This window comes from Myotis brandtii, unplaced genomic scaffold (assembly GCF_000412655.1).
Source record: "Myotis brandtii unplaced genomic scaffold, ASM41265v1 scaffold638, whole genome shotgun sequence".
In the NCBI taxonomy this organism is placed as follows: domain Eukaryota; kingdom Metazoa; phylum Chordata; class Mammalia; order Chiroptera; family Vespertilionidae; genus Myotis; species Myotis brandtii.
This window is the reverse complement of record NW_005370445.1, coordinates 83,042-107,874: the sequence shown is the minus strand read 5'-3', so window position 1 is coordinate 107,874 and position 24,833 is coordinate 83,042. Positions and strand designations below refer to the sequence as shown.

Below are 24,833 nucleotides of genomic sequence, written 5' to 3'. Positions count from 1 at the left end.
GCCGCCCGACACCACTGACTCCAGGCGGTGTCATCAAACGCATCTCAGGGGCTTGGAAACCCCCCGAGCCCCAGGCCCTGGCTGCTGCTACAGGTTGTGTCCTGTGTCCCGTGCCCTGTGACTCTTCTACGCCCTGAAGGATGAACTCACCCAGACCGGCAAGTCACTAGGGGTCGCTCTGGAACCACCTCCAAAGAAGACCCTCCCTGCAGAGGTGGCTCCTCAGTCTGGGCGCTGGCTGGGCACCCACTCCTCCCAGGGACCCCACTCTGCTGTGCAGGGAGGTGCCCCCCTCCCTCCCGGCTCTGGCTCTCAATGGGGGCAGTGAGAGCAGGTGACCCCCAGACCCTGCTGTGAATCTGCCTGGCCTTTCCACTCATGATGCAGGTCATAGTCATACATGTAAGGTGGCACCAGCCAGTGCAGCCTCCCATGCCAGGGCCCCCGTGGGTACACGGACTCACCCACATGTACTCAGGGTAGTTGGCCAGGCACCTCAGCCCCGCGATGACGGTGTCCCGGTCCTCTTCCCATTTCCTCTTGCAGAACACGATCTCCAGGAAGTACCACGTCCAGCCGATGAGGGGCACGCACAGCAGCTCCCTCTTGGCCAGGACCTTGGAGCTCTGCAGGGAGGAGGGGCAGGTAGTGCGCTCTCGGCTGGAGGCGCCCCGGGTGCCCCAGGATTGGCGTGGTGGTCGTGCCTACCCTGCCCACAGGGGCACCTGACCCTGAGTGTGGGCCACTGGGACCAGCTTGACCCGAGAGCGCAGGTGTGTCTCCTACAGAGGAGGAAACCAAGGCGCAGGCCTGGCAGAGGGAGGGGCCCAGGACGCAGCCACGGGAACTGGCGGCAAGGCCGGGCCTTCCTGAGGAGGGCAGGGACGCCACCCACGGCGCTCACTGCGGTGGGACCCGTGGCCCGGCTCAGGGTGTTCACACTGCATCGGGCACCGGCTCACTGAGGCTCTGGGGACTCACGGGGTAGTAAGCAAGGCTCAGGAGAGGAAAGGCGGGACAGCCAACCTCAGGAGAGCCTGGGCAGCCTGCCATCGAGGCACCTTAGGCCAGCCATGCGCCCGACCCCCAGCTCAGGGGGCCAGGAGCTAAAACAGGAAGAGAGGAAGCCCAGGCCCCAGAGAGCCAGGCCAGCACCTCCCTGGGCCCCCCACATCACTCACCCCCAGGACCCCGAACCGCTCACACATGGTCCACCCGCACAGGAAGTCGATCTCGAAGTTGTGGTTGAGGATGATGATGGCGTGCTCCTTCCCTAAGCGGTCTATGGTGGCCTGGTCGGAGAAGAGCGTGCACTGCGTGCAGGACCACCACTCCAGCAGCATGACCAGCTCTGCGGGCACACGGGGAGGGCAGGGCGTTGGCACGCGCAGCCGCACCCGGCCGGCCTCCCTCGGGGCAGCAGCACAGGCCAGGCCCAGCTCTGCCGCGGGCGGGGCTTTCCCAGTATTTCATCAGACCGGGCTTTTGGGCTAGAAATGGGTTTGGGTGGTTTATATTTAACAAAATAAGTTTTCCTAACTTATAATTACCTTCTCCAAGCAAACATTGGGGAGAAGACAAATGAAACTTCCAGAAAGCAGCAGAAAAATAATTAGGAAAACTCGCATCATAGATGGTTACCTGATGTCCAGTCAAGATTTCCACCTGTGCTGGGGGTTTATGGAATATCGCACATTTCATCCACAGAATGGGGGGAGGGTGGGTGTGGCACAGCCAGCCGGGCCCTGTGGTCGGCAGCGTGGCTGAGCGGGCGGCCAGGTGTCCTGAGCAGGGCGACCTCATGGTGAGGCTCCAGGCACAGGGCTGAGGCGGGGTCACACAGCACAGCCCCGTTCCTTTTGTGCTGAACCAGCCCCTCTGTTTTCCGAGGGCACCAACCCTTGGGGTGGAGGCCAGGGAATGCTTCCAAGACAGCCCAGTGCTAGAGCCTGGGCTCTGAGCCTCAGTTTCCCCATTTACAGAAAGGAGGCAAGAGTGGCTTCCTCACGGGCCACTGGGAGAAGAGCACGTGGCATTAACTCCATTTAACAGCTGTTAGTCTGTCCATCTGACAGCCCGAGGTTGATTGATTCCGGGTAGCAGACATGCACGTCTACACACAGGTACTTGATTCGAGAGGTGACACAGACAAGTGGGGTGACAGGCCCCCTGAGAGGGGGTGCTTCCCCACCCTGGGGAGGGTGCCAGGGGATCAGTGAGACGGACTGGCCGTGTCCTGGCAGCTGCTAGGGCTGCTAATGGTGGATGAGTTTCTGACTGTTTCCAAGTCCCAAAGCACTGGGCTAACCCTCCCCAAGCTGCCACCGCTGCGGGTCCAGGCCGGGTGTCGCCACGCCACTTGCTCGCCCTAATGATGAGTGTGGGTTGAGCATCTCTGCACACGCTCCCTGTGAGGAGTAACCCATCGCCCTCCTGAGCACCCCCATCACAGCAGCACGCCCAGCGGTGCACGGTGGTACTCACGGCTCCAGAGCGAGTAGGCGAGGCGGCAGTTCAGCCGGCGGTACAGCTGCTTGTTCAGGGGCCAGAGGACGAGGGTGCAGAGCTGGATGAAGTTGATGACCAGCCCGCTCACCACAAAGACGAACCCGATGAGGAGGTGCAGGACGAACTGGGTCTTCAGGTAGGCGAGCAGGCCCATGGTCACTCCTCAGTAGCGAGAGCAAGGTCCTTCACTGAGAACGGCCGTCCTGGAGGGACAGGGACAGCAGTCAGGACGCGTGCCAGGGCCCAGAGGCCAGAGCTGCAGGCGGAAGGGAAGCCCACCGTCCCTACCTCAGAGCCCAGATCTGCAGCCCGAGGGTGAGGGGCTCACCAATGGCAGACTCAGGAGTTTCTGCAGGTCGGCAAACAGGGACCTGGCACACGTCATTTAGCCATGTGTCACACATACACCGCACCTCACACACATATACACCACACACCACACCACACCACATCACACCACGCACACATATACACACCACACACACATATACACACCACACACCACACCACACCACGCCCACGCCACGCACACATATACACCACACACCACACCACACCACACCTCACACACATATACACACCACACACCACACCACACCACATCACACCACGCACACATACACACCACACCACATACACACACCCAGGCATATAAGAAAGGAAGAAGACTAGAAGAAATGCACCCAAATATTAATAGTGATGATCTCTAGGTAAAGGCATTATGGGTAATTTCAACTTTTTTTTTAGCATCTTATTTAAAAAATTTAAATTGCACATGAAATAAAACACATTAACTGCCTTTTAATTCCCAGGCTGTTGTGCACTTTTTTAAGCTAAGAGGCTTTTGTTTTGGTTTCTAACACAAAAGCGGCAACTCCTCCAAGAACTTAACTGGTTTTTCTCCCCTTCTCTTCAATGTGCACCTCTTAGTTCCTAAGGTGAAGCCAGAGCTCACATTTTGGGGTTGTGCCTGCTCTGGGCGCTGCCCGACAATTCCCCTTGTGAGGAGAGAAACAGGGAAGCTGTGATTCAGCTCCTGGCGAGTCCCAAGCTGGCACGTGATGGTGCTGTGTGCACCCTGCTGAGCGCCCTGCAGACCTGCCCCTGCCGCACTTGGTGAGCTGAGCGCACCAGGGACCAGCCGCCCCACCCCCTGGTATCCCTATGCCTGGAGAACAACTGACTGCCAGAAATGGTGCCATGGGGTTTCCCAGGCCGAGTCATAGAAGGGTCCTTGCCTGGCTGGCTCAGGGGAAGCAGCTGCCAGGGGAGGGCACTGGAGCAGGGGGTGCTGGATGTGGAGGGAGCCAAGACCTGTGCCAGGAGAGAGGCCACATGGACGCTGACCCTCCAGGCCCAGACAAGCCTTCAGATGCCTGCAACCTGTGAGCACCCGCCCCGCCCAGCCAGGCTGCCTGCAGCGGTGACCCTGAGCAACCGAGGGCGAGGAAGGCCTCACATTGTCTTACACCACTGTGCCGGGGACACTTGTTACACAGCATCAGAAAACAATTCATTGCTCTAACGATTACAGTAACTAACGCACTCGGCCAACACCCACTTCCACCAACAGCAGAAGAGACTCCACAGATCAGATGACTATAACGTCATAATTTCAATATTGCAGGTTCTTGGGCTCTCACCTCCCTGTTACATCTGAGGAAACTGAGGACCAGAGGGGCCCGAGAGGCATTAGGGCCTGCGGCTCAGGACGGGTGAGGACACGGCGAGCCCTTGGCCACAAGCTGCTCCTGATTTCTGGTTCTGATGCGTGAAGACAGGGTTCCCTTGAGAAAAGGCCTGGACCCCAGCTCTTCTCCTCCCCATCACCGTGATTCTAGAGGACCGCCTGGGAAGCCCTGCCCCACGGGGAAGCCCCTGCTGCTGCTTTACCTGAGAGAAGAGCCAGGCCAGGCCCTGGGAGCGAGACAGCCGGCCCACCCCGTCCACATGGCCTTCTCATTAATGCTCAGACGCTGTCCTCTGAGACGGCGAGGAAACCTGAGCCGTTTCTAAGTCCCGTCAGCAGATAACAGGTTTAGATTGTTCCAGGAGCCTGGCACCTGCACAACCTGGGCCCCGGCTGAGGTGGCTGCCTCCTGGGTTCTGTGGCCCCTGTACAAGCCGCTAGGACCCCACCTTCTCAGCTGCATGATCACCCTCCCCAAAGGGACATACAGGGTGGTGTCACCACCCCCTACACGCCCCCACCCCCTGGGGACAGGCTGCTGGCCACTCAGAGAGGGGGAGTGAGCCAGGTGGCTCAGCAAGGCCGAGCTAAAAATAGTTCCACAGCAGGTAAGCCTCACAAGGCCCCGAGGCATGGCTCCAGGAAGCCAGCGAGAGTTCCAGTCCGCAGGAAGGACTGGGCACCAGACCCAGACCTCCCAGCTGCAGCGCCCCTGAGCACCCAGTGCTCCTTCTCAAGGCCGGTGGTGAAGGGGAGAGCTGGGAGCCAGGAGCCCTGGCCATTCTCAGACCTGACCCTGGCACCTCGTTATGGGTGAACTGTGTCCCGCAAAAAGAAACATTGGTGCTCTACCTCCAGCACCTCAGAATGTGGCGGTAGGTGGAAATATGGTCTTTACAAAGATAACCAAGTTAAATGAGGTCACTGGTGTGGGCCCTAATCCCACTGGACAGATGTCTTTCTAAGAGGAGATGAGGACAGACGCACAGAGGGACGATCATGTGAGGACACGGGGAGAGGTCTGTAAGCCGAGGAGGGAGGCCTCGGGAGGAACCAGACCTGTGATGACCATGATCTCAGCCTCCAGCCTCCGGTCTCCAGACTGTGAGCAATAATTTCTGTTGCTTCTGTCCCCTGCCTGTGGTACTGTTGCAGCGGCCCCAGCAAAGGAATACACTTCTTTTAAGTATTCAGGCCTTTTCCTAGAAGTGCACAGGCCCCTCCCATGTACTGCTGTAAACTTGGCCCTGCTGCTCAGGTGGCCCAGAGCCTGGCAGTGAACCCTGACCAGGCCTTGCCCTGCTCAAGGGTGAGCCCATCCCCTGCCCAGGAGTCTATCACCAGACGCCCACGGGACCCTCTTCCCAGCCCTGGCCCCTTTGTCCCTCTCAACCCCAAGAACTAGCTAGTCAGACGGTCTGACCTTCAGATATCCTCCTGAGGATCTTTGTGGAAAGCACGTCTTTTCCACAGAAATGGAGATGGAAGTCACGTGCCCACCACCTCCGCACTAGCCAGAGTGTGGCCAGGCGTCCATGGCTTCGCTCTCTGCAGAGAAGGTAATGGCTTTCTCCGCATGTGGAGGACGGCTCTTTCATTTACACATGAGGTCAATGTCAGTCCTTCCATCTGGGTGCCGTTCATGCCTCTGCCGACGGCGCCGCCTCAATCTTACAGCGGGAGAGCGGAGAGGACCTGACGCTGTACCATCCCTACAACATCCAGGCTGCCTCACAGCCACGCGGCTCACCCTGTGCTGGAGCAGGAGCCGGCCCGTGCTGGGGCTGCCTCGTCAGGTGACCTGAGGCCCTGGTTCCTGAACTCCAGGAAGACAACCTCTTGGGGACCAATTCCCCTTCCGAGCCGTGCGCACAGCACCTCACCTTGTCCTGTCTGTGTGGTCCTTCCAACAGTCAGTCTAACCTTGAGGAGGCGGTGGTTGGTGAAGGGAGAGGACGCTGAAATATTAGTCTCCATCACTCTCGCTTTAAACACAGCTTGGACGAGCGTGACTAGGTGGTCTCCTGGCCCACAGCCAATGGGAAGCACCAGGTTACACAATGGGGCAGGGGGGTGCTGGAGGCAGATATCCTGCTGACAGCAGCACAAAGGGGCAGAGACAAGCTGGTGACTCCATCAGCACCACCTCCGAGGGTGTCCAGTGTTGGGGAGCAGGTTTGCAGACCCAGCGGCACCTCAATGACATCATGAATGAGAACATAATACAACAATTGTGGTCCACCCTGACCTCACTAAAATGCTGAGAAAGGGCTGTACCACACTCACCGTGTTATTTAAGAAGGCTGGGAGCAGGGAAGGTATTATTTACAACTCCGACTAAAGTTTTAGAATAGATGAATCCTATTTTTGAGGTTTAAAGGGTCTAGCTTTAGTTCTTGGGTAAACTCATCACGGAGACCATCTTATCTTTCAAAAAGGCTGAAAAAGATGACATATTTCTTTGCTAATAATAATCTGTTGCCAGTCCAGCCTCATCAACATTTGGAATCACCAAGAAGTCTAAACATCAGGAAGGAGAAGTAACAACATCATTATGTGCGGAGAGCAGGTTTGGATCCTTAGACCCAAGAGAGCCCACAGCAACCGAAATGCTACTTTAAACAATAAGTAACGACAGTAATACTGAAAGGAATAAAATACAATATGCAGAACCCTGGCCGGATAGCTCAGTTGGTTAGAGCGTCATCCTGATACACCAAGGTTGTGGGTTCAACCCCCAGTCAGGGCACAGACAAGAATCAACCAATGAATACATGCATAAATAAGTAGAACAACAAATCGATGTCTCTCTCTCTCCTCCCCCTTCCTCTCTCTCTAAAATCAATAAATCAATACAAACATGTGGAAATCAACATTCTCATAATGTTCAATAACCAGTTCTAACTGAAGTAACTAGAAGGGACGACAATAGAGCTTATTTCTTTTCGACTTGACAGGTCCAGGTCACTGGACCTAGATGGTCATTTGGGACAACGGAGCAGCCTAGGAAGCCACGCGCTGAAGATGGGAGCTTCAGGCAGCCGGAAGCTCTGCCACACGGGGTCACGGGGGGCGCAGGCTGCCGGGACTCCTCCGTCTTCAGTGCACGGCTTCCTGGGGGCTCTGTTGTCCCTCTCCAGGAGGCAGAAAGGGGGAACACTGGAAGTCGGGACTAGGGATTTCCTCTCATGCAAGTGAAACGCAAGCTCAGAGTTTGAGCACTTAGTTGCCAGGAGAATGAGGACATGTGGCCCTGTCATGTGTGTAGGCAGCCACAGGTCCACACAAACACACACACACACAGAAGGCACGGTGGAGGAGACAGTGTGTACATTTGCAATAAAAAAGACAAACTACCTACTCCCAAACTTCAGAAGAATTAAACAAAGCCTATGCGATGAAACCTTACAACATCTTGCAAGATACAAAAGCAGAACTAAGCAAATCAAAACATACTGGGCAACAGGTGGCAACAACTAACTGCCTGCCCGGCTCTCACTGGTGCCTTTGGCAGGCCTGGGTCACGGCAGCCCCCGGGCCCTGGCTGGCTTCAGGGCTCATGAAGGGGATGTGGTGGGAGTAACGTCCTGGACTCCAGAGCTTGGCCCTTCAGAGGCCTCGCAGCTTCCCCGGCACCCCTGGGCCATGGAGGGAGGAAGCTGGGGCTAGTCTGCCGCAATGGGACCACATGGAGCAGAAATGGACCCACAGCCCCAGGCTGGCTGCCAGCGCATTACAACCACATGAAGGACTGCAAGTGAGACCAGCAAAAGAACCAGCCTGCTGAGCCCAGGGCGGTGAGCCAATAAAACAATGGTTGCTTTAAGTTGCTACATATTGAGGTGGTTTGTTAGACAGTAATATGTAAATGACACACAAACCATACTTTCTAAGTTAGTTTGTAAATGTAATTGAACCATAATTTAAAAACCAATAGTCTCCCACCCTCTACCCCCAGAACTAGACATATAGGTCCTACAGTTCATATGGAAAAACAAACAGGAAAGACCAGCCAAGGAAACCCTGAAAAAGAACCAAGGAATAGCCCTACAAAAGGCCACCACATACCACGAAGCCTCAAAAATCAAGAGTGTGGTCCTGGCCTAGGCACGGACATGAGAACTGGTGAGAGGAGAGGCCGTGAGGAGTCCCTGGGCACCTGCACACGTATGGCCCTCCGTGTGGTGGGAGGCTGTGCGTGGGCTAAGGAACAACACACACACCCCCGTATATGTATTCACGTTTATTTATTTCAACTTGGGCAAACTGGTATTTCTATTGTATTTAGAGACTATTATAATAAATAGAATACAAAATTAACTTAAAAGCATTACTGGACTAAGTGAATCTTTTAGCATTAGACATTTGCTCCACCAGTGAGTAATGAAGGTACAACTAAATGACACACCAGCCTGGCCGGTGTGGCCCAATGGTTGAGCTTTGACCCATGAACCAAGAGGTCATCAGTTTGAATCCCAGTCAGGGCACCTGCCTATGCTGTGGGCTCAATCCCCAGTAGGGGACGTGCAAGAGGCAGCCAATCAATGTCTCTCACATCGATGTTTCTCTCTCTCCCTCTCTTCCTCTCTCTAAAATCCGTGCTTAAATCTTTTTAAGCACTCGCCGGTTTGGTTCAATGGATAGAGTGCTGGCATGCAGACTGGGTCCCAGGTTCGATTCCAGTCAAGGACATATGCCTGGGTTACAGGATCAATCCCCAGTAGGGGGCATGCAGGAGGCAGCTAATCAATGATTCTCTTTTATCATTGATGTTTCTATCTCTCTCCCTCTCCCTTCCTCTCTGAAATCAACAAAAATATATTTTTTTAAAATACTTTTTAAAAAAACTGCAGAACCCTGGTAGGAGGGTGCAAGCCTGCTCCAATCTGTGGACAGCGGGGATGTGGGGGCCCTGGGGACACAGAAGCCACGGTGCCACCAGGTGAGGAGGCAGCTGGTGAAGCACCTCCAGGGACCCCTCACACCCTACCTACCCCAACTCTCCGAGTTCCAGAATCTTTTGCCTTTTCAAGGCTGTTCTGATGGGTGTACTGGCTTGAGTAGTGGCGCTGTTTGCGGTGGGAAGGGGAGGAGGCAGCGGGGAGGGATGTGAAAAGCTCCGGGACCTGATGACTGCACAATAGACCTGTGACAGGTCTCTGGCCTGCAGGACACTGCGGGCGCTGCTCACCCCGAGGGCCTGGTGGGGCCACAGCACAGGAGGGCTCTCCTACGGGCAGGTGTGGGGACCGAGTTCCAGAACACACACCATGCACACACATGCACACACACATGCACTCACACGCGCGCGCACACACAACAGTGACAGCTAAGTTGACTTAGACCTAATTTTGTGACAATGAACCGCCTGCTATAATAACAACGTTTTACTCGCCAAGAAATGGATGGAGGTTTGCTCTGTGATTATCAACCAGCTGGTGGCTGACATACTTTGCTGCATGTACAATGTATTTCACAAATTCACAAATTACATGGGAGTCCTGGCTTCCTCTTGGGAATGCAGAGAGCCTGTCGCTCCCGCCCTTACAACAAGAATAGAGCCAAGCAAACTGCAAGTTCATGACTTTCCTTAGCCCCATCGGAGACCCGAGGTCACAAGCAGCCAGCTAACAAGAAATTGGGGGCAAGAAGGAGGCCTGCAGAGAGCGGGACTGGGCCCTCGGGTTCCTGGGCAGATCCGGGTGCTGCTAAGAGGATTTCGGCTGGAACAGCAGAGACCAGGTGAGTCTGCACGGCTGGGAGAGGGAGTGTGAAGTCGCAGAGCTGTGGGGGGGAGGGGCCCCTCACCCTCCTGCCAGCTTTTTTTTCCACACACACAGTGAGAGTCCTGGGAAAGCTCCCCCTGCACAAACTCTAGAACTTGTCGGTGAACAGGGTGGATTTAATCATGAGAAACAAGCCTTAATGGATGGCCAAGGTGTTGACAAAGATTAAAAAGTGTCACATTTGTCATTAAAGAGGCATTATGAGTCACACACTTAATAGATAGATTTTTTTTTTTAAAGGTAGGGATTCAAAATGGAACAAACAAACTGGGTTTCAAATACCCACCCTTGGCCTCTGCTCACGGCCGTGGGAGAGCCCCCACACGTCCCTCCAGTCCCACCGCAGCCCTGACCCAGGTGCGGTTGGAAAAGGTCCATCTGACCCCGAGTCATGAAAGGAGGGTCACCTGTCACTCAGCACCTGTCTCTTATCTGAGCTTCCTTCTGAATGTAAACTTGGAACATCTCAGATACACGCGTTTTAACGTAAAGGATAGTCTCCAAAAGCATTACTCGGATCCAGGAAATGTAATATCCAATAGAGAGTGGAATAAAGATCGCCATCAGTGAACGCAGTGTACCCACCAGGTTTGCCGGCGATTAGCAAATATGTGCGATGCCATCTGCCCAGCAACTGGCACATGGCATGACCCTGGGACCCAGGAGCAAGGTCCTGTCCCCTTCCTCACTTGCTATCGGTCGATACCCTCCTCTGACTGGAACGTAGAAAGGTCTGGGCTGAGGTGCTGGACATGGGCAGTTCAAGGTCATGGCGTACACCTCACCCAACCCACCCCCAGGGCCGGTCCTGCTCTGTCCTGTGGGCTGCTCTGTCCCCACTGTGTCATTGGGGTTGTGATTTCAAGGACACACAACAACCTATCACGTATACTCTGAACTGTGGTCGTGAGGATGAGACAGAGGCAACGAGGAGCCCCATCCTCCTGGGGCACCGGGGAGGGGTCTGGACGGTGAGGACATGCTGGCCTGCGGGGAAGCAGCCGCCGAGGCCAGACGTGACCTCTGCTCCCCTGCCGGCTGGGTCCCAGGATGGCAGCTAGGGTACGATCGAGTCCGGGGAGATGGGGCCGCCTCGCCTCTGCCTCGGGAGGGCGCTGCTCAGTTCATCCCTAACAAGGCTGCTCTGGTCCAGGGCACAGGCGCCCGTGCCCAGCTGACTGCGTGGCGACCTCGGGACATTGGAAGAGAAGAAATCAGAGGTGCCCTGGCCCCTGAGAGAACCTTCTTCCTGTGACCCCTCCGGGGAACCTGCTTAGGGAGACAGCTCCTTCCCACAGGCATCTGTGCCCACGACTTCCTTCCCAAAAGTCAGAGAAAACCCACAGTAGCCAGGCTGGCCGCGGCCCTGCCCCTCCCCCACACCATGACCCTGCAGGGCGGCCAAAGGGACAGCCTAGACCACAATCCCTTACCTCTGTCCCTCCCAGGACTCAGCCAGCAGGACGCAGGGACAGCCCAGGCCCACTCAGCATGGACCTCCAGAGCGTAAAACCATCTGTGGGCCGCAGAGCTGCGAGGGGCCTCCCGTGCCTGCATTTCTGAGCAGGGCTCTGGGCATCTGTCACGGGAGCCAACGGGGCACAGCGTGCTGCCAAGTAGGTGAAATGTTAGGGCCTAGGGCATCGCTGTGTTGCAAGCTTACTTTCAGACTTGGCGCTGAGGTCAACAGAAGAATGGGGTGAGAGTGGAAGGCCGACAGCTTGGGGAGGCAGGAAACATCAAGGTCAAGCTCCGCGGGGGTCCCTGCTCTGAGCAGCCTGGCCAGCCCCTCCAGGCCCGGGCCCAGCTGTTAACGCCGCCCGTTCACAGGGGGCGAGAAAGTGGTCACACAACGTGATCGCAGCACAGAAACCGTTGCCTGTTGCCCTCCATGCTTGGTCTTAAACAGAACTGCTTTCCGGCCTCGCCTTTACTAATGGTGGTGAATGAGCTGCTGCTGCTCCCCAACACCAGCACCCTCTAACCGGCAGGACCACGGCTCGGCCCGTTTCACTCTCCACACGCTCCTCTGCGAGCCACCTCGACCCATGCTGGTGGGGGCTCCCAGAGAAGGATGTAAAGTCCAGGCTCGGGGGGGGGCTGGGCTGGCTCAGGGACAGGAGGCTGCCCCAGAGGACTTTAAACTCCAGGAGGACACGAGGGCCGAGCCCTGCAGGCATGGCCCCAGGACGGGGGAGGTCCCTAGCCATCAGCTGGGCATCCACCCTCCTGGCCTGGACTTTCTCCTCATTCTGAGCCATTGAGAGCAGTTCCCCAGGATTGATTCTATTTCCTGTCTCCTCCCTGGAAAGTGAGCACAGGGAACTGTTGGTCTAGAACCCAGTACTTGGAGAGAGTCGCACTGGAACCCACAGCCACCCCAGGGAAGGAGGGGGGTGTCCCCAGGAAGAACTGCAAAGTGTGACCCAGCCCTTCAGAGACAACTTTCACAGCCTCCCTGTCCTGTCAGCCTCCCTGTCCTGTCACCCAGGACAGCGCCTGGCACTTTGAGAAATTGGGGTGAATGAACAGTGAACAATTCAGTCCATCAATATCCATTAAACACCAGCAAACTCACAAGGTGAGACCCCCGTGGCCTCCACAGTGACCACGCACGACAGCTGGCTTGGCCGAGGACACCTGGCACCCCCTCACCACAGCGTTCCTTCCTGTTTCCGTGAAGGAACTGACCGAGGGCACCTGGAGGCACGTGTCCAGGTCGCTTTGTAACAGCCATGGTGCTGCCCAGCACAGACGCTGCTCACCGAGGGCCAAGCAACAGCCTGAGCCTCTGCACCTCTGTCCCCAAAACCACCCACCACAGGGCCCTCCAGGTCAAACAGGGTTACAGAGACTGCAGAGCCCATGGGTTCTGGAAGTGTCTGGGTTGTGCTGGGAGCTCAGTGGAGTGGCACCTGGCATATGCCTTTGTAACCCAAGACATCTCATGAGTCCTCAAATTCCGTAACTTCCTTCCCTAAGATCTAGATCCACAACAAAAGGACGAATTCACTTTTGCCACCAGCTGAGAAAGAGCAAGTGAAATGACAGCCCTTGGAGATGACGCATGGCCATTGGGCACAACGCGCTCCAGCCAACCCCAAAGGCCATGCCCTTCAGCCCCGAGTTCAGTGGTAAGGAACCGATCCTATGGGGACCAAGTAAGGAACCGATCCTACGGGGACCAAGTTAGGAACCGATCCTATGGGGACCAGGAGACAAGTGGGAAGGTGAATGCTGGACAGGCGGCTCGTGATGGATGATACCAAACACTGGAGACACAGGGGCAACCTTGGTGAGCCGGCGCACCACCTCCAGGTGCATTTGTCCCTCAGGACCTGGCTGCATGGAAGTCTCGGTGACGTGAACACTGCTTACACGGCTGGCGGACAGAGGTACACGCCGTGACAAACACACACCTGAGAGAGACTGAACCTAACCGCCCTGGGGAAATCTCTGGTAATGAAATAATGTGGACTTTTAAAAAAATGCTTTTCTGATTTTCACTTAAGTTTTTGGCATGGAACAATGATAACTTTTATAATCATAAAAATGTTACTAAAATCAAAACAGTATCCTTGAAGTGAAAAGCTCTGAGGAGTCATGTACAGCAGCGAAGATGAGAAGGCCCTAGCACCAACACCCGGGCGTTCGCCGTGCCTGAGCCCAGGCTGAGGGCTGCCCACAGGCCCACAGCTGACAGCGGGGCCTGTCCTATGCCAGCGACCCTGGCGTGTGCTTCATGTAGGACGGCAGCTGATGCCAACTGCTGTCACTCTATAGGTTTCTCTTCTGATAAAATGGCTCTTTCTACTAGGCAAGCATTCTGCCACCAAGCCACGGGACAAGTTCGTGGAACTGGGACTCCTCTTGGGAAAGCGTTCAAGGCCTGCCTGCAGGGGTGGCGGGGTGGTGGGAGGAGGCAGGAGCGGGACATTTAAAGGCACCGGAACACTACCAAGAGGTGGGTTATCTGTTGCACTAAGTTTAGGGATTTCTAAGATTAAATGAAACTAAAAACGCAAAACTCGCTGGCACCAGAAGTGTCTTCAATGAAATGGTCAACAAAGGCACCTCCAGAGCCCATCAATGCTTGGGAGACCGGCACACAAGCTCTACATCAAAGACACAAGGCAGCTTGTCTCTAAAAAATGCCACCGACTTAGGAATAGTTTTGCAACATTAAAAATTTTAATCGCTTTTAATTTTTAATTCCTTCTAATTGGCATAGAAACCCCGAGTTCTCCCTCTTACATCTGGCACTGCTGTTGGAAAGTTGTAACCAAGGAGGACTGCTTGTGGCCACCTCGCACGAAGTGCCCTGCACTCCGCCCCGTGGGAAACGCACCCGAAATGATGTGTCTCTCTAGCTGGGCCTTCCTCCTTCCCACATAACTGCCTCCTCCCTTTGCCTGGTTTTTCTAAACTGTGGCGTATACACCAATAACCAGCCTACTGACTGGGCCAAGATAACAATAATGCGTTCCCACTCGGTGTCCTCTGCACCTCGCCACCTCTTGGCAGCGGACGGGGCAGCCACGGGGGTGTGACCGGGCTCTGGGGTCATGCCAGGCAGCATGTGGTGGGCAGGTTACGCGAACCTTGCTGTTACTCCACGATGTAAAGAATCGCACTTTGATGTGATAGCCCAGGGTGCATTTCGTAACGCGTTCTGTGACAGTGCCACATCTGGAAGCAGTGGCTGGCGATGTTGCTGAATAAAAAGGAAAGTGACCTGCAAGCGATGCTGGATGTGTAGCTGGTATTTGAACCCACATTTTCTTGCACGTCTTACACCAGATCTGAAGCAAGGCCCACTGAGAACAGCAGGGCTCTGTCCCTGGCCAGCGTGCCCTGAGGTGGCGGCTGCAGAGACCTGCAGGTGGTGGTCAGAGGCTCCGTTGGCCCCTTGCCGCTGGGTCAGGCTTCCCCTGGGAGCGCCTCTCTCCACCCCAGCCCCGTGCTGTGGCAGGTTCATTCGAGGCACAAGGAGGACCTGCCCAGAGTCCTTGCCGCAGAGACGCAGACAGGACCAGCCGCGGGGTGCGGTGCTGTCAGCAGTGGCAGAGGCACCGCTGCGACATTGGGAACCCCCGGGAAGCTGCCTCCCGAGGACTCTCATTGACCCCATTGGTGGGAACTCCCCGTGGAGTCCACGAGCCTTTCCGTGAAGTGCTTTTGAGCTGACAAAGTGCTGGCAGCCCCTTCAACAGAGGAACTCTTCCTGGCGCCTCCAACGCAGAACTGAGCTGAGCGGGTTGCTGGTCACAGCCGGGGAGGAGAAGAGGGGGCAGGGTGAGCCCACCCTGTGGTTCGCCACAGCAGCTCTGGTCTCATCCCGTCAACGGGGAGCGTGGCAGCTGAAAAGGCATCTCGTGAGTCAGTCCTAACTGGGGAGGGGACAGCTCGGCAACCTCAGGGAACCAAGACCTGGCATTTTCTCCCAGTTCCCAGCACGGGAGTGAGGACTGAGGACGGGGACTCAGCGGCGGGGGGGGGGGGGGTGCCTGAGTCCTCCGCCAGATCACAACGAGCTTCTAGCATGTTCTTCCAACCGGGTCTCTTCCCGTTTGTGGAACAAGGACTATTTAGTGGCAGGACAAGCGCTGCAAGAGGAAACATCCACAGACAGGCGAGAATACCAGCATGCTCCCCCCACCCCCCCACCCCCTCGAGGTGGGCGGCCCGCTGCGCGGTGATGCAGACCCGCCCCTTTTGGAGTCCAGCTGACTGACCAGTGCCACCAGGCCCCTGAGAGGCAAATAAATGACTAGAGTGTTCAGGAGGAAGGGGGCTCTGAGGCAGGAAAGGGCTGCCGAAGCCTGGGGTACACCTGGGGACCACAGAGGCCGGGAGCCAGCGGGGAGCCCTGCCCTGGCTGAGGCCTTGCCGCCTGCAGCACCCCTGCATCGCCAGACACAAAAGAAGCATTAATCGGATCTACAGAAGAGAAAGCCTCCAGCTCAGAGGGTAGAACTCCCACCCAACCAAGGGCAGGGAAGGAACAAGAATACGCCAGGCAGAACCTCCGGGAAGCCTGCCTCTTTGCAGGAAACTGCCCGTTCTCCAGCACTAGCCAATCAAGTGACCCCAGACCTGGGCTGGGGTTTCCCCATGGCCACCCCAACAACAGCCCATCAGGAGGGAGCCGGCCCTGTGTGCCATCGGTACCTGCCCGTGTGCAAAGGTTGTCACCTGCAGAGATACGGTCAACATCCCATTTTACAGACAGAACTGGGGCCCAGAGCACACATGTCCCGTTGGCTGTCACAGCCTCGTGAGGGGACGGAGGAGCTGAGCCTCCGGACCCCCAGGCCAGGTGGCCCACGGCACCCCGCAGATTCCCCGCACATGTTCACAGCAAGCGTTGGGTGCGCTCTGGCCACCACTGCTTAAAGGGTCACTGGTGACTCCCCATAAACCACCTTATCACCTATGGGCACAACAGGGTAACATCCCTTTGATGGAAGCTACCATTTTCTGTTCAACTGACAGACGCCGTGTCGGTCAGCTGCCCCCGCTCTGGGCTGAGAGGTGGGAGTGATGGCAAGGGCTCGGGGCAGGGTCTTCCCTCCCAGTCACCCAGCACCCAGCACCCACTGTGCGTCAGGGAGCCAAGCCCCTGAACCTCCCTCAGGAATGTTCTAACAAAAGAGCATTCATGGAAGGGCAGGATAATCCCCAGCACGCACTGTGCTCGGGCAGTAACCGCTTCCGTCCCCACCCACCATGAAGTCCCCACAGGGGGTGGAGTGAGTTTGTGGACCTACAGGGACAGCGGGGGCGGAGCCCCTCCCCCCGGACAGCCCAGACCCCGGCACCAGCCACGCTCACCAGTACAAGTAATAGGTCAAAGCCACGGCCACCAGGGCGGCACAAACCCCTGAGAAGAGGCAGGTCGAGTAGCTGGCCAGCATCTTCACAGCCTGTCCCCTGTCTTCTGAGAGCTGGTGAGGAGACTGGCGGTGGCAGCGAGTGTCACCTTGGGCCGGAGGATAAGGAGAGGGATTATGACCAGGCCCACACTTGCCACACGGGACGGGCCTGGGCCACGAATGGCAGCTGCTCAGCAGAATGAGGGGGACACGCACTTCTGGGGTGCTGCCTCCCGACCCAGAGGCACCCTGCGAGTCTCGAAGGCCAGCTCGAATGAAAACAGGGCCCTGAAGCAGCACAGAGGCCACGGCCTCCCCTCGGCCCACTTCGGGGCTGCCAGGCTCCCGCTAATCCAGTAAGCGGCTTTCAGCAGGAGCCGCTGTAAACAGGTGAATCACGGCCTCGGACAGGACCAGGTCAGCGGGCCCCGCCCCGCAGCTGAGCCAGGACCTCAGACCCAGAAGCCGACAGAAACCCCAAGAGCACAACAACCCAGCACACGGGGGCCGAGCTAGTGAGGTGGGCCCCAGCTCTGCTCGGGCTGGAAAAACCCCTGGAAGGCCTCCCAGTGCTGGACAGACATCCTCTCTTTGGGGCAATGCCCAGCCATCGGTCCCCCCGCCCAGAGCAGGCTGCTGTGCTCCCACCAGAGGCCCAGTTCCAACTCCAGACCCTGGGGAATGCCTTTCCGGGCACTGCCCCGGGGAAGACTTGGGGAAGAGTCACTCCTCTTATTCCCGGGAAACAGCGGCAAGTCCACCAGACGTGCGAAGGTCTGTTGTCTCCCACGTGACCCCACCTGGACTCTGAATGTGCACGGAGCTGAGATGAGATAGAGATGCAGGCGGAAGTGTCACCCTTGCAAGCTGCTCGCTGTGCAAAGGCCCCGACAGACACGCAGAAGCAGGAAGAGAGATGTTATTGGGAGAGCACCTCGAGGGGCCTCTGGCCAATGCACCTCCCTTCAGGGCCGGGGTGGGGAACGCCCAGCCCTCGGACAGTGTAAGGCCCACGAAATCCTGTGGCCTGGCCCTGCCAAGGCACTAGGGGTGAGTTGATTACATGTTTGACCAAATACCGCAGGCTGATTTTTAAGTGGGTACCTCTGTATGGCCCTGGAATGATGTTATAAATACCCCAATGGCCCTTGGCAGAGAAAAGGTCCCCCTCCCCTGCTTCAGGGTCATCACGCTGCACTGGGTGACCGGAAAGTTACTGCTCTGTGCATCTTCCCTGCACATGACACGAAGGGCCTACTTCCAGACAGGAAGGCCCCGCTGCCCTGCCTGCCTGGCCGAGGCCCCCTCCAGCACCTGTGCTCCTGTGTCCTGCCAGGGGGCGGGCCCCACAGCTGGCAAAGCCTGCCCTGCCCCTGCACCTACCCTGCCCCTGCCCCTTCCCCGCCCAGCCCCTACCCTGCCCCTGCCCCTGCACCTGCCCAGCCCCTGCCCCTGCCCTGCCCCTTCCCCTTCCCTGCCCAGCCCCTGCCCCTGCCCCTGCTCTCACAAGAGGTCTGAGGTGACCTGGGCCACCGGCTCTGGGGCCTCCAGACTGATTGCAAGGCCCTTAAGAGGCATCCGTCAGTGACTTACACTCAGGCCTGTGGCCCGAGAAGCCCTCGGAGGGAAGGCAGGTCGCCACTCCTCCGCTTAGCCCACCGGGAAGGGGCTTGGCCCTGAGCAGTGTCTGGCTGCCTAAGGCTTCCCAACTCCGTAATCCCCAAAGCAGCCAGAGGAACTGCTGCCCCGGGAGGACCTGCTCCTGCAGGGCGGTGTGTGCTCCCCCTGGGATGTGAGGACAGTCCTCATCTGAGGCCTGAGGAACAGGTCCTCTCCCTGCCAGGTACCCGGACCTCGGCCTTCCTAATAAATAGTGAAAAGAAACCCCTCTCTCAGAGAGCTGCGTGGTGGTCCACGTCTGCCCAGCCACCACCCCTCGTCTGCGATGCAGCTAAAGGCCCGGGCCCTCCTGCATCTGAGCCTCAAGGACGCTGGCCCCTGCGGCCGTGAAGCCCATCGCTGAGCACGGGTCTCGCTCCACAAAGGGCAGCAGGTGCCCTTGACTTGAGTGGCAGCACCTGGGCCCGACCTTTGCCCTGAGGTCAGCGCTCGTTCAGAAAGGTATTTGTGAGGACTCTCTGGGGCCCGGGGTGGCCCTGCGCTCCGGAAAGGCTTTCTGCTTGCCAGTACCCCAGTCATTCAGGATGCCGGCCCCCCCCCGCACAGTGCCGCTGAGAGACTCTTCTAGAATAGAACCGGTCATGGCCCACCCCCAGCTGCCACTGCAGAGCCCAGCAGCCACCTTCCCAACTGCAGGCTTTCGAGATACTTGCCACATCCTGTCCTCGTCCCCGGCCTCCTGCCAAGTTTGCAGGGCAGGAGCCAGGCTGGCGCCTCGGCGGGCGAGACAGTGGACAGGCCGAGGGGTTCCCGCACACCCTGGACTGCACAGACCCCTCTGAGTGCTCAGCCTCCAGACGGCTCCCCAGGAGCCCTCCAGCCTGTGGTCAGCAGCCAGCCTCGAAGGGGGTTCTCTGGCGAAGGGCGTCCTGGCTCTCGCTCTCTCTTTGCCCTTTGGACCTCAGTGTGTCACAGGAGTCTCCTCTCCCAGCCACATCGCAGGAGGCCTCTGTGATCACCCTGGAGAGAGGGTGCACAGCACAGCCCTGGGCACGGACTGCACCCCAATCCTAGCACCCCCCCACTGCTTCAAGCTAAGCCTCAGTTTACTGTAAAGTGGGAATAATCACTCTACCCTCATCAATGGGTGGTGGTGATGTTTAGGGGGTTGGTACAGGGAAAGCACCTGGCATAGTAAATGTCAAAATGGTTAGCGCTCGTGATGACGTCATCATGGCTCCTGAACCAGGCCCGCAGAGGGGACCGGCCGGCAGAGGTGGGGAGAAATGCCAGGTACTTCTCTCCAGGCTGGAGCAGAACAGAAACTAAACCTCAGGCCTGGCTTGGGTTCTATGAATAGTAAGGCATGTTTTTTGTTGTTTTTTTAAAAATATATTTTTAATGATCCACACAGTAAAACTAAGGGGGAGGAGAGGGAGGTTGGGAAAAAAAAAAATAAAGGAAAAAAAGAAAAGAAAAGAAAAAAAAGACAAGAAAAAGAAAAAAAATATATTTTTATTGATTTCAGAGAGGAAGGGAGAGGGAGATAGAAACATCAATGATGAGAATCATTGATTGGCTGCCTCCTGCACGCCCCCTACTGGGGATCAAGCCCACAACCCAGGTACGTACCCTTGACTGGAATCGAACCTGGGATCCTTCAGTCTGCTGGCCAGCGCTGTATCCACTGAGCCAAACCAGCTAGGGCAGGAATGTTGAGATAGTTCTCACTTTTTACTATGCCCTTGCCATTATTTGTGTGAAACACAGCAAACCTAGAATGCTTAGAATCTTGGCTTTATTGATTTTGAAATAAAGGTTGGCATAGGAATTTGGCCAAAATCCTCCTCCAATAGTTTTCTGTGGACAGAAAACTCCCCGTGGGGTCCTGAGTGCACTTGTCCGCTGGCCGTGCTCAGGACCCGTGGCCCTGGCCCTCCTGGTCCTCGAGACCACGTGTGCAAGCGAGGTCACTCCTGCCTCCTCATCCTGAGACCACGTGTGCGAGTGAGGTCACTCCTGCCCCTGGATTACTATTCGACTTCATTCTGAGTCTCTTATTGAAGGTTAAAGAGAATAAAGCTAATTTGAAGGTATTACACAAGAACATGTCTAGATACTTCCCTGGACCTAAAAATGACTGATTTATGCTAAATATGAAAGAGAACAGCAGGAGTGTGCTGACAGAACCTCCTGGTGGTGTCCTCCGAGCAGCAACATTAAAGGCAGGTTCTAAAAACTTAACTTTTCTTTAGACTCAGCAAGTTTCTCATGGAATGCCCACATTCTCTTTCGTACACAACCGAGAGCACTGCAGGTATAATAACCGTTCCTGCTCAAGGAGGCAAGTACTGCGACCATCAGACATGAGGACAGATGAATGCACGTATGCAGCTGCGGTTTGTGTAGTTTCTCAAAGCAGCTCTTTATTAACTAACCCGCTGACGGCCCTCGTCCAGGGGAGAAGCCCACTTGTCAGCCATTGGGGTCTGGGGGCGGCGGGTGCTGCCTCCCCATATCTGCCCAGTGCCACAGGCCCTGCCCCGGAACAAGGAGCTGCCAGCAAGGCAGGGAATGGCTCTGGAGCCACAAGGGGTCAGGCAGGAGGGGGTGCTGAGTTGGGGAGGGAAAGCTTGCCCTCTGGGCCACCCACGGGGCCCGTAGGGGCCACCTGGTCACAGGCTCTATGGTGGCGCCTGCAGGAGCTGTGTGTCTCTCCAGCTTCCAGAACAAACATACGATCTCATCTACCTGCCTCCAGGGGAGGGGCAGATACAGACACAGGACAACCCGGTCCACGCCTGTTGCCGCTCTGAGTGCCTGGGTCCTGGCTGCCCTGCTCCTTCTGGAGCCATCGCCCTTCCCTGACCTGTCAGAGCTCTCACCGTTCCCCCGCCTTACCCTGGCCCTCCAGAAACTGTGACCCCCCCTTTCTGCCAGCCTCACCTCCAGGTCCCAGCCCTCCAGCGTGGACCCCATCTGGAAACAACCCAGAACCAGGTGCGGACGGCCTCTGAGTTAACCGCGAGGGCTTGTAACGCTGAGGTCTGAAGGGCAGCATCAACAGGGAAAGGAAGGCAGGCCCACGGGCCACGCCGGGACGCCCTGGTGACAGGTGGGGAGACCACACCCAGATAAGCCAGTGAGCGACCAGGGAGACCACGCAAGATCGTGCTGAGAGACAGGCACTAAACACGAATTATTCATTTAATGATCACAACTGCTCTCTTGGTACCACGACCAACTGCACGGCTCACAAATAACTGGCCGACCCAGGATGAGAACCAGGTTTGGCCGACGCTGGCCTCGGAGTATTTCACTGGCCCCGGTGCAACCGGTTCAACCCAGACCCCCCACCCCCCACCCCCGGAATGACTCGTGGCTTATTCAGTCTCCGGCAGTCCCCAGGGGCCAGGGTGTCTCCAAGCCTCAGACTCTTGTTAACTCACAGTTAATCACCCTCTTTCCCACAGTGTCCCCAAAGGCACTGTGTCAATTCCTGGCATCCCGGCCTCAAGAAATCGGGTCCTGCCTGAACCACAGAACGGCAGCGGCAAGGCGCTGAGTTTCCAGCAGGAGATGCTGAGCAAGTAACTTTGCTGCTTTTCGCCCTGCCTTTCGGCTCAGCCCTACTGCGTTTATTAGGTTAATGAGATGCTGCCCGCCCACTGGGAACACACCATCGCGCCAGCCTGTTTATCCTGATTGAACTCAGCATTAGACCGGAGAGAACCCTCAGGATGCCAGCCACATGTTGCAGGACCATCAATAAGAAGTTGCCAAATGCACTCACTTAACCACCCCCACCTCCACCCCCGCCCCTGAAGCCTCACTGGGCTCCTGGCTGTTGACAGGGCCCCACCTCACTCCTCATTCTTATGCCCAGTGCGTCCTTCCCACTGACCGGAGCTCCTGGTGCTTCCCAGCGGCTCTGGAAAGGTTATGAGTCCCTGGAGCTTTCTCCTCTGGTCCCAGGAAGAAGCAGGTGAGACAGTCTGCAGCCGAGTGTGGCCTAGACAAGCAGTCTCCAGGCCCGCTCCCGTCACACTGCGCTGGGGGCACAGCCGAGGGCGTGCCCGTTCGGCAGGGCCTCTCCTGACACACGACGGTGGCACCTGCAGGAGGCCACTTCCCGCACCTGAGGCTGCTGGTTTGGGTTCCACGCCTCACCCAACCCGCCCTTCCACAGCGTTAAGTGCACAAACAAATAAGTAAATAACAAAGCAAAGCTCCCTGCTGTGACTCCCTCTGGGCAAACGAGACTCCAGGAGCGAGGCGGGTGCTCGCAGGGACCAGCTGATACCATGTCCTTCCAATCCACACGGGGACGCGCACTAGAACGTGGGTTACTATGCAAACCAAACACAAGTAAACAACCGAGGTGTGAGCCCAGGAAGGCCAGCGGCCAACTCTCCAGTGCTCTGAAGTGCAGTCAGGACGCTATGCCAGACGCTGTCTGTGTGGCTTACAGCTACTCGGTGGCGTTTACACAGCCGCGGGGATGAACAGGCACAGGTGTGACTTGCAGCAGGTGTCCTGGGGTGGCGCTGCCACGTGGGGGCGGGGCCTCGCCGGTTCAGGGTGGACTAAGAGATACCTGCTCGGCTCTAAGACAGAAAGGTCAGCCTGCAAAGCGTCCTCAGGACACGTGGCCGGGTTCTCGGGCCCTCGGCAAGTCCAGAGATGTGAACACACGGGTTTTTTCACGACTGCACGTCAGGACAGGTGGCAGCCTTCAAAAGGCAGTCACAGCCCAGGGGTAGGGGACAGTGAGGAAAGCAGGTGCACACGACCCTGAAGCACCTGTGAGAACCACCTGGTGGGCCCTGGTACATCAAAAAGGTGCGGATTCGATCCAGGTCAGGGCACAAACCTAGGTTGCAGGTTCCATCCCCGTCGGGACGTGTGCGGGGCCCCTAGCTCGCCCGCCGCGTGTGCTGCCTGATACTGTTTCCATTTGCTCCCATTTGCATCTTCAGAACAGTGTGTTCATGCGGCCACGCTTCCTTCCACGGAAGAGGCACTACGACAGGGATACACTAGAAGGCAGCGAGGAGCAACCACCAGCTCTGGGTGCTGGGCCGGGCCTACACCTGCACCCCAGCCTCCCTTCCCCGCCTGCAGAGGCTTGTTCTCCCTTGTCGGCCGCGTGGCTGTTCAGTGCTCCTGCTGCATTTCGAGTGCAGGCAGTGCCCGGTGGCTCAGCTGCCCAGTGCACAGGGAGCACCTTGAACTGCAAACACACAACCAGCCCCTGACATGGGCCCACCAGCCCCAGCTCCCTGGAGAGGAAGACCAGGGTCTAGAACAGCCGTGGGCAAACTACAGCCCTCGGGCCAGATCCCGCCCGTTTGAAACGAATAAAACTAAAAAAAAAAAAGACCGTACCCTTTTATGTAATGTTTACTTTGAATTTATATTAGTTCACACAAACACTCCATCCATGCTTTTGTCCCGGCCCTCCGGTCCAGTTTAAGAACCCATTGTGGCCCTCGAGTCAAAAAGTTTGCCCACCCCTGGTCTAGAATTTCAGGCAGGACGTCCTAACAATGCTGCACAGGGTGACACGTCGGTAGACACGTCTGTAGCATGTCCCAGCATGCACGCTGGTCACCGTCCCTGAGCATCGATGGTCGGCCCTATGTGTCAGCTCATCCACTCTCACCACCCCTCAGAGGAGGGGGCACACTTATGAGCTTCATGTTACAGACCTGAAACTGAGGCACAGAGAGGTGAAGCACTAGCCCAGAGTCACAGAGCAAGCAAGTGGCGGGATCAGGACTCAGGCTTCCATGAACAGGAACTAGGTCCTAAACAGCCTCAGAGCAAAATCCAATCAAATGCCCTGCAAACAGCCACTCATCCCTCCGCTCAGAGGCAGAGAAGGTCTGAGCCTCGCAGCCGGAGAGGGGCCTGCTGGGTTGTGAAGGGAGGAGGAACGACCTGGGGAGGAGAGGGGAAGGATAAAAGCAGCAGCTTTCGTTCGCTGCCTTCTAACCAGGTCTGAATGGATGGGGTGGTGAGTGAGGAACTCCAAAGACCCCTGTTCACCGGGGAGACGGAGACGCTGCGGCCACTCACTGGTGTAGACTGGCTGCCCGTTCTGTGACCGAATGAAACATTTCTAGCAGAAACACCCCAACTCTTGAACTCTGTGTTTTTAAAAAGACTTTGTAAAGCCCTGGCCAGTGTAGCTCAATTGGTTAGAGTGTCGTCTCATTCCCAGTTAGGGCACATACCCACCCAGGTTGTGGGTTCGATCCCCAGTTGGGGCACATGCAGGAGGCAACCGATTGATGTTTGTCTCTCTCTAAGATCAATTTTTTAAAAAAGAATGATTTTGTAAATAATGAG

The 24,833-nt window shown here is 56.8% G+C and overlaps 1 protein-coding gene across 5 annotated transcripts in view; it reads right to left on the bottom strand.

Moving 5' to 3' along the window:
• Nucleotides 1-24,833, bottom strand: part of AGPAT3 (1-acylglycerol-3-phosphate O-acyltransferase 3) — a 57,817-nt gene that overhangs the window by 12,900 nt on the left and 20,084 nt on the right. For 3 of the 5 annotated variants that reach the window (XM_005880424.1, XM_005880425.2, XM_005880426.2), the window contains exons 2-4: nt 2,485-2,711; nt 1,182-1,351; nt 465-626 (exon numbers count right to left, since the gene is read on the bottom strand). In XM_005880424.1, coding sequence (XP_005880486.1) covers nt 465-626; nt 1,182-1,351; nt 2,485-2,662 — 510 coding nt within the window. In that variant the 5' untranslated portion in view covers nt 2,663-2,711. Of the gene's footprint in view, nt 1-464; nt 627-1,181; nt 1,352-2,484; nt 2,712-11,417; nt 11,565-16,818; nt 16,844-24,833 lie in introns of those variants that run through there. The other 2 variants (XR_314399.2, XM_014528497.1) reach the window with 2 other exon arrangements.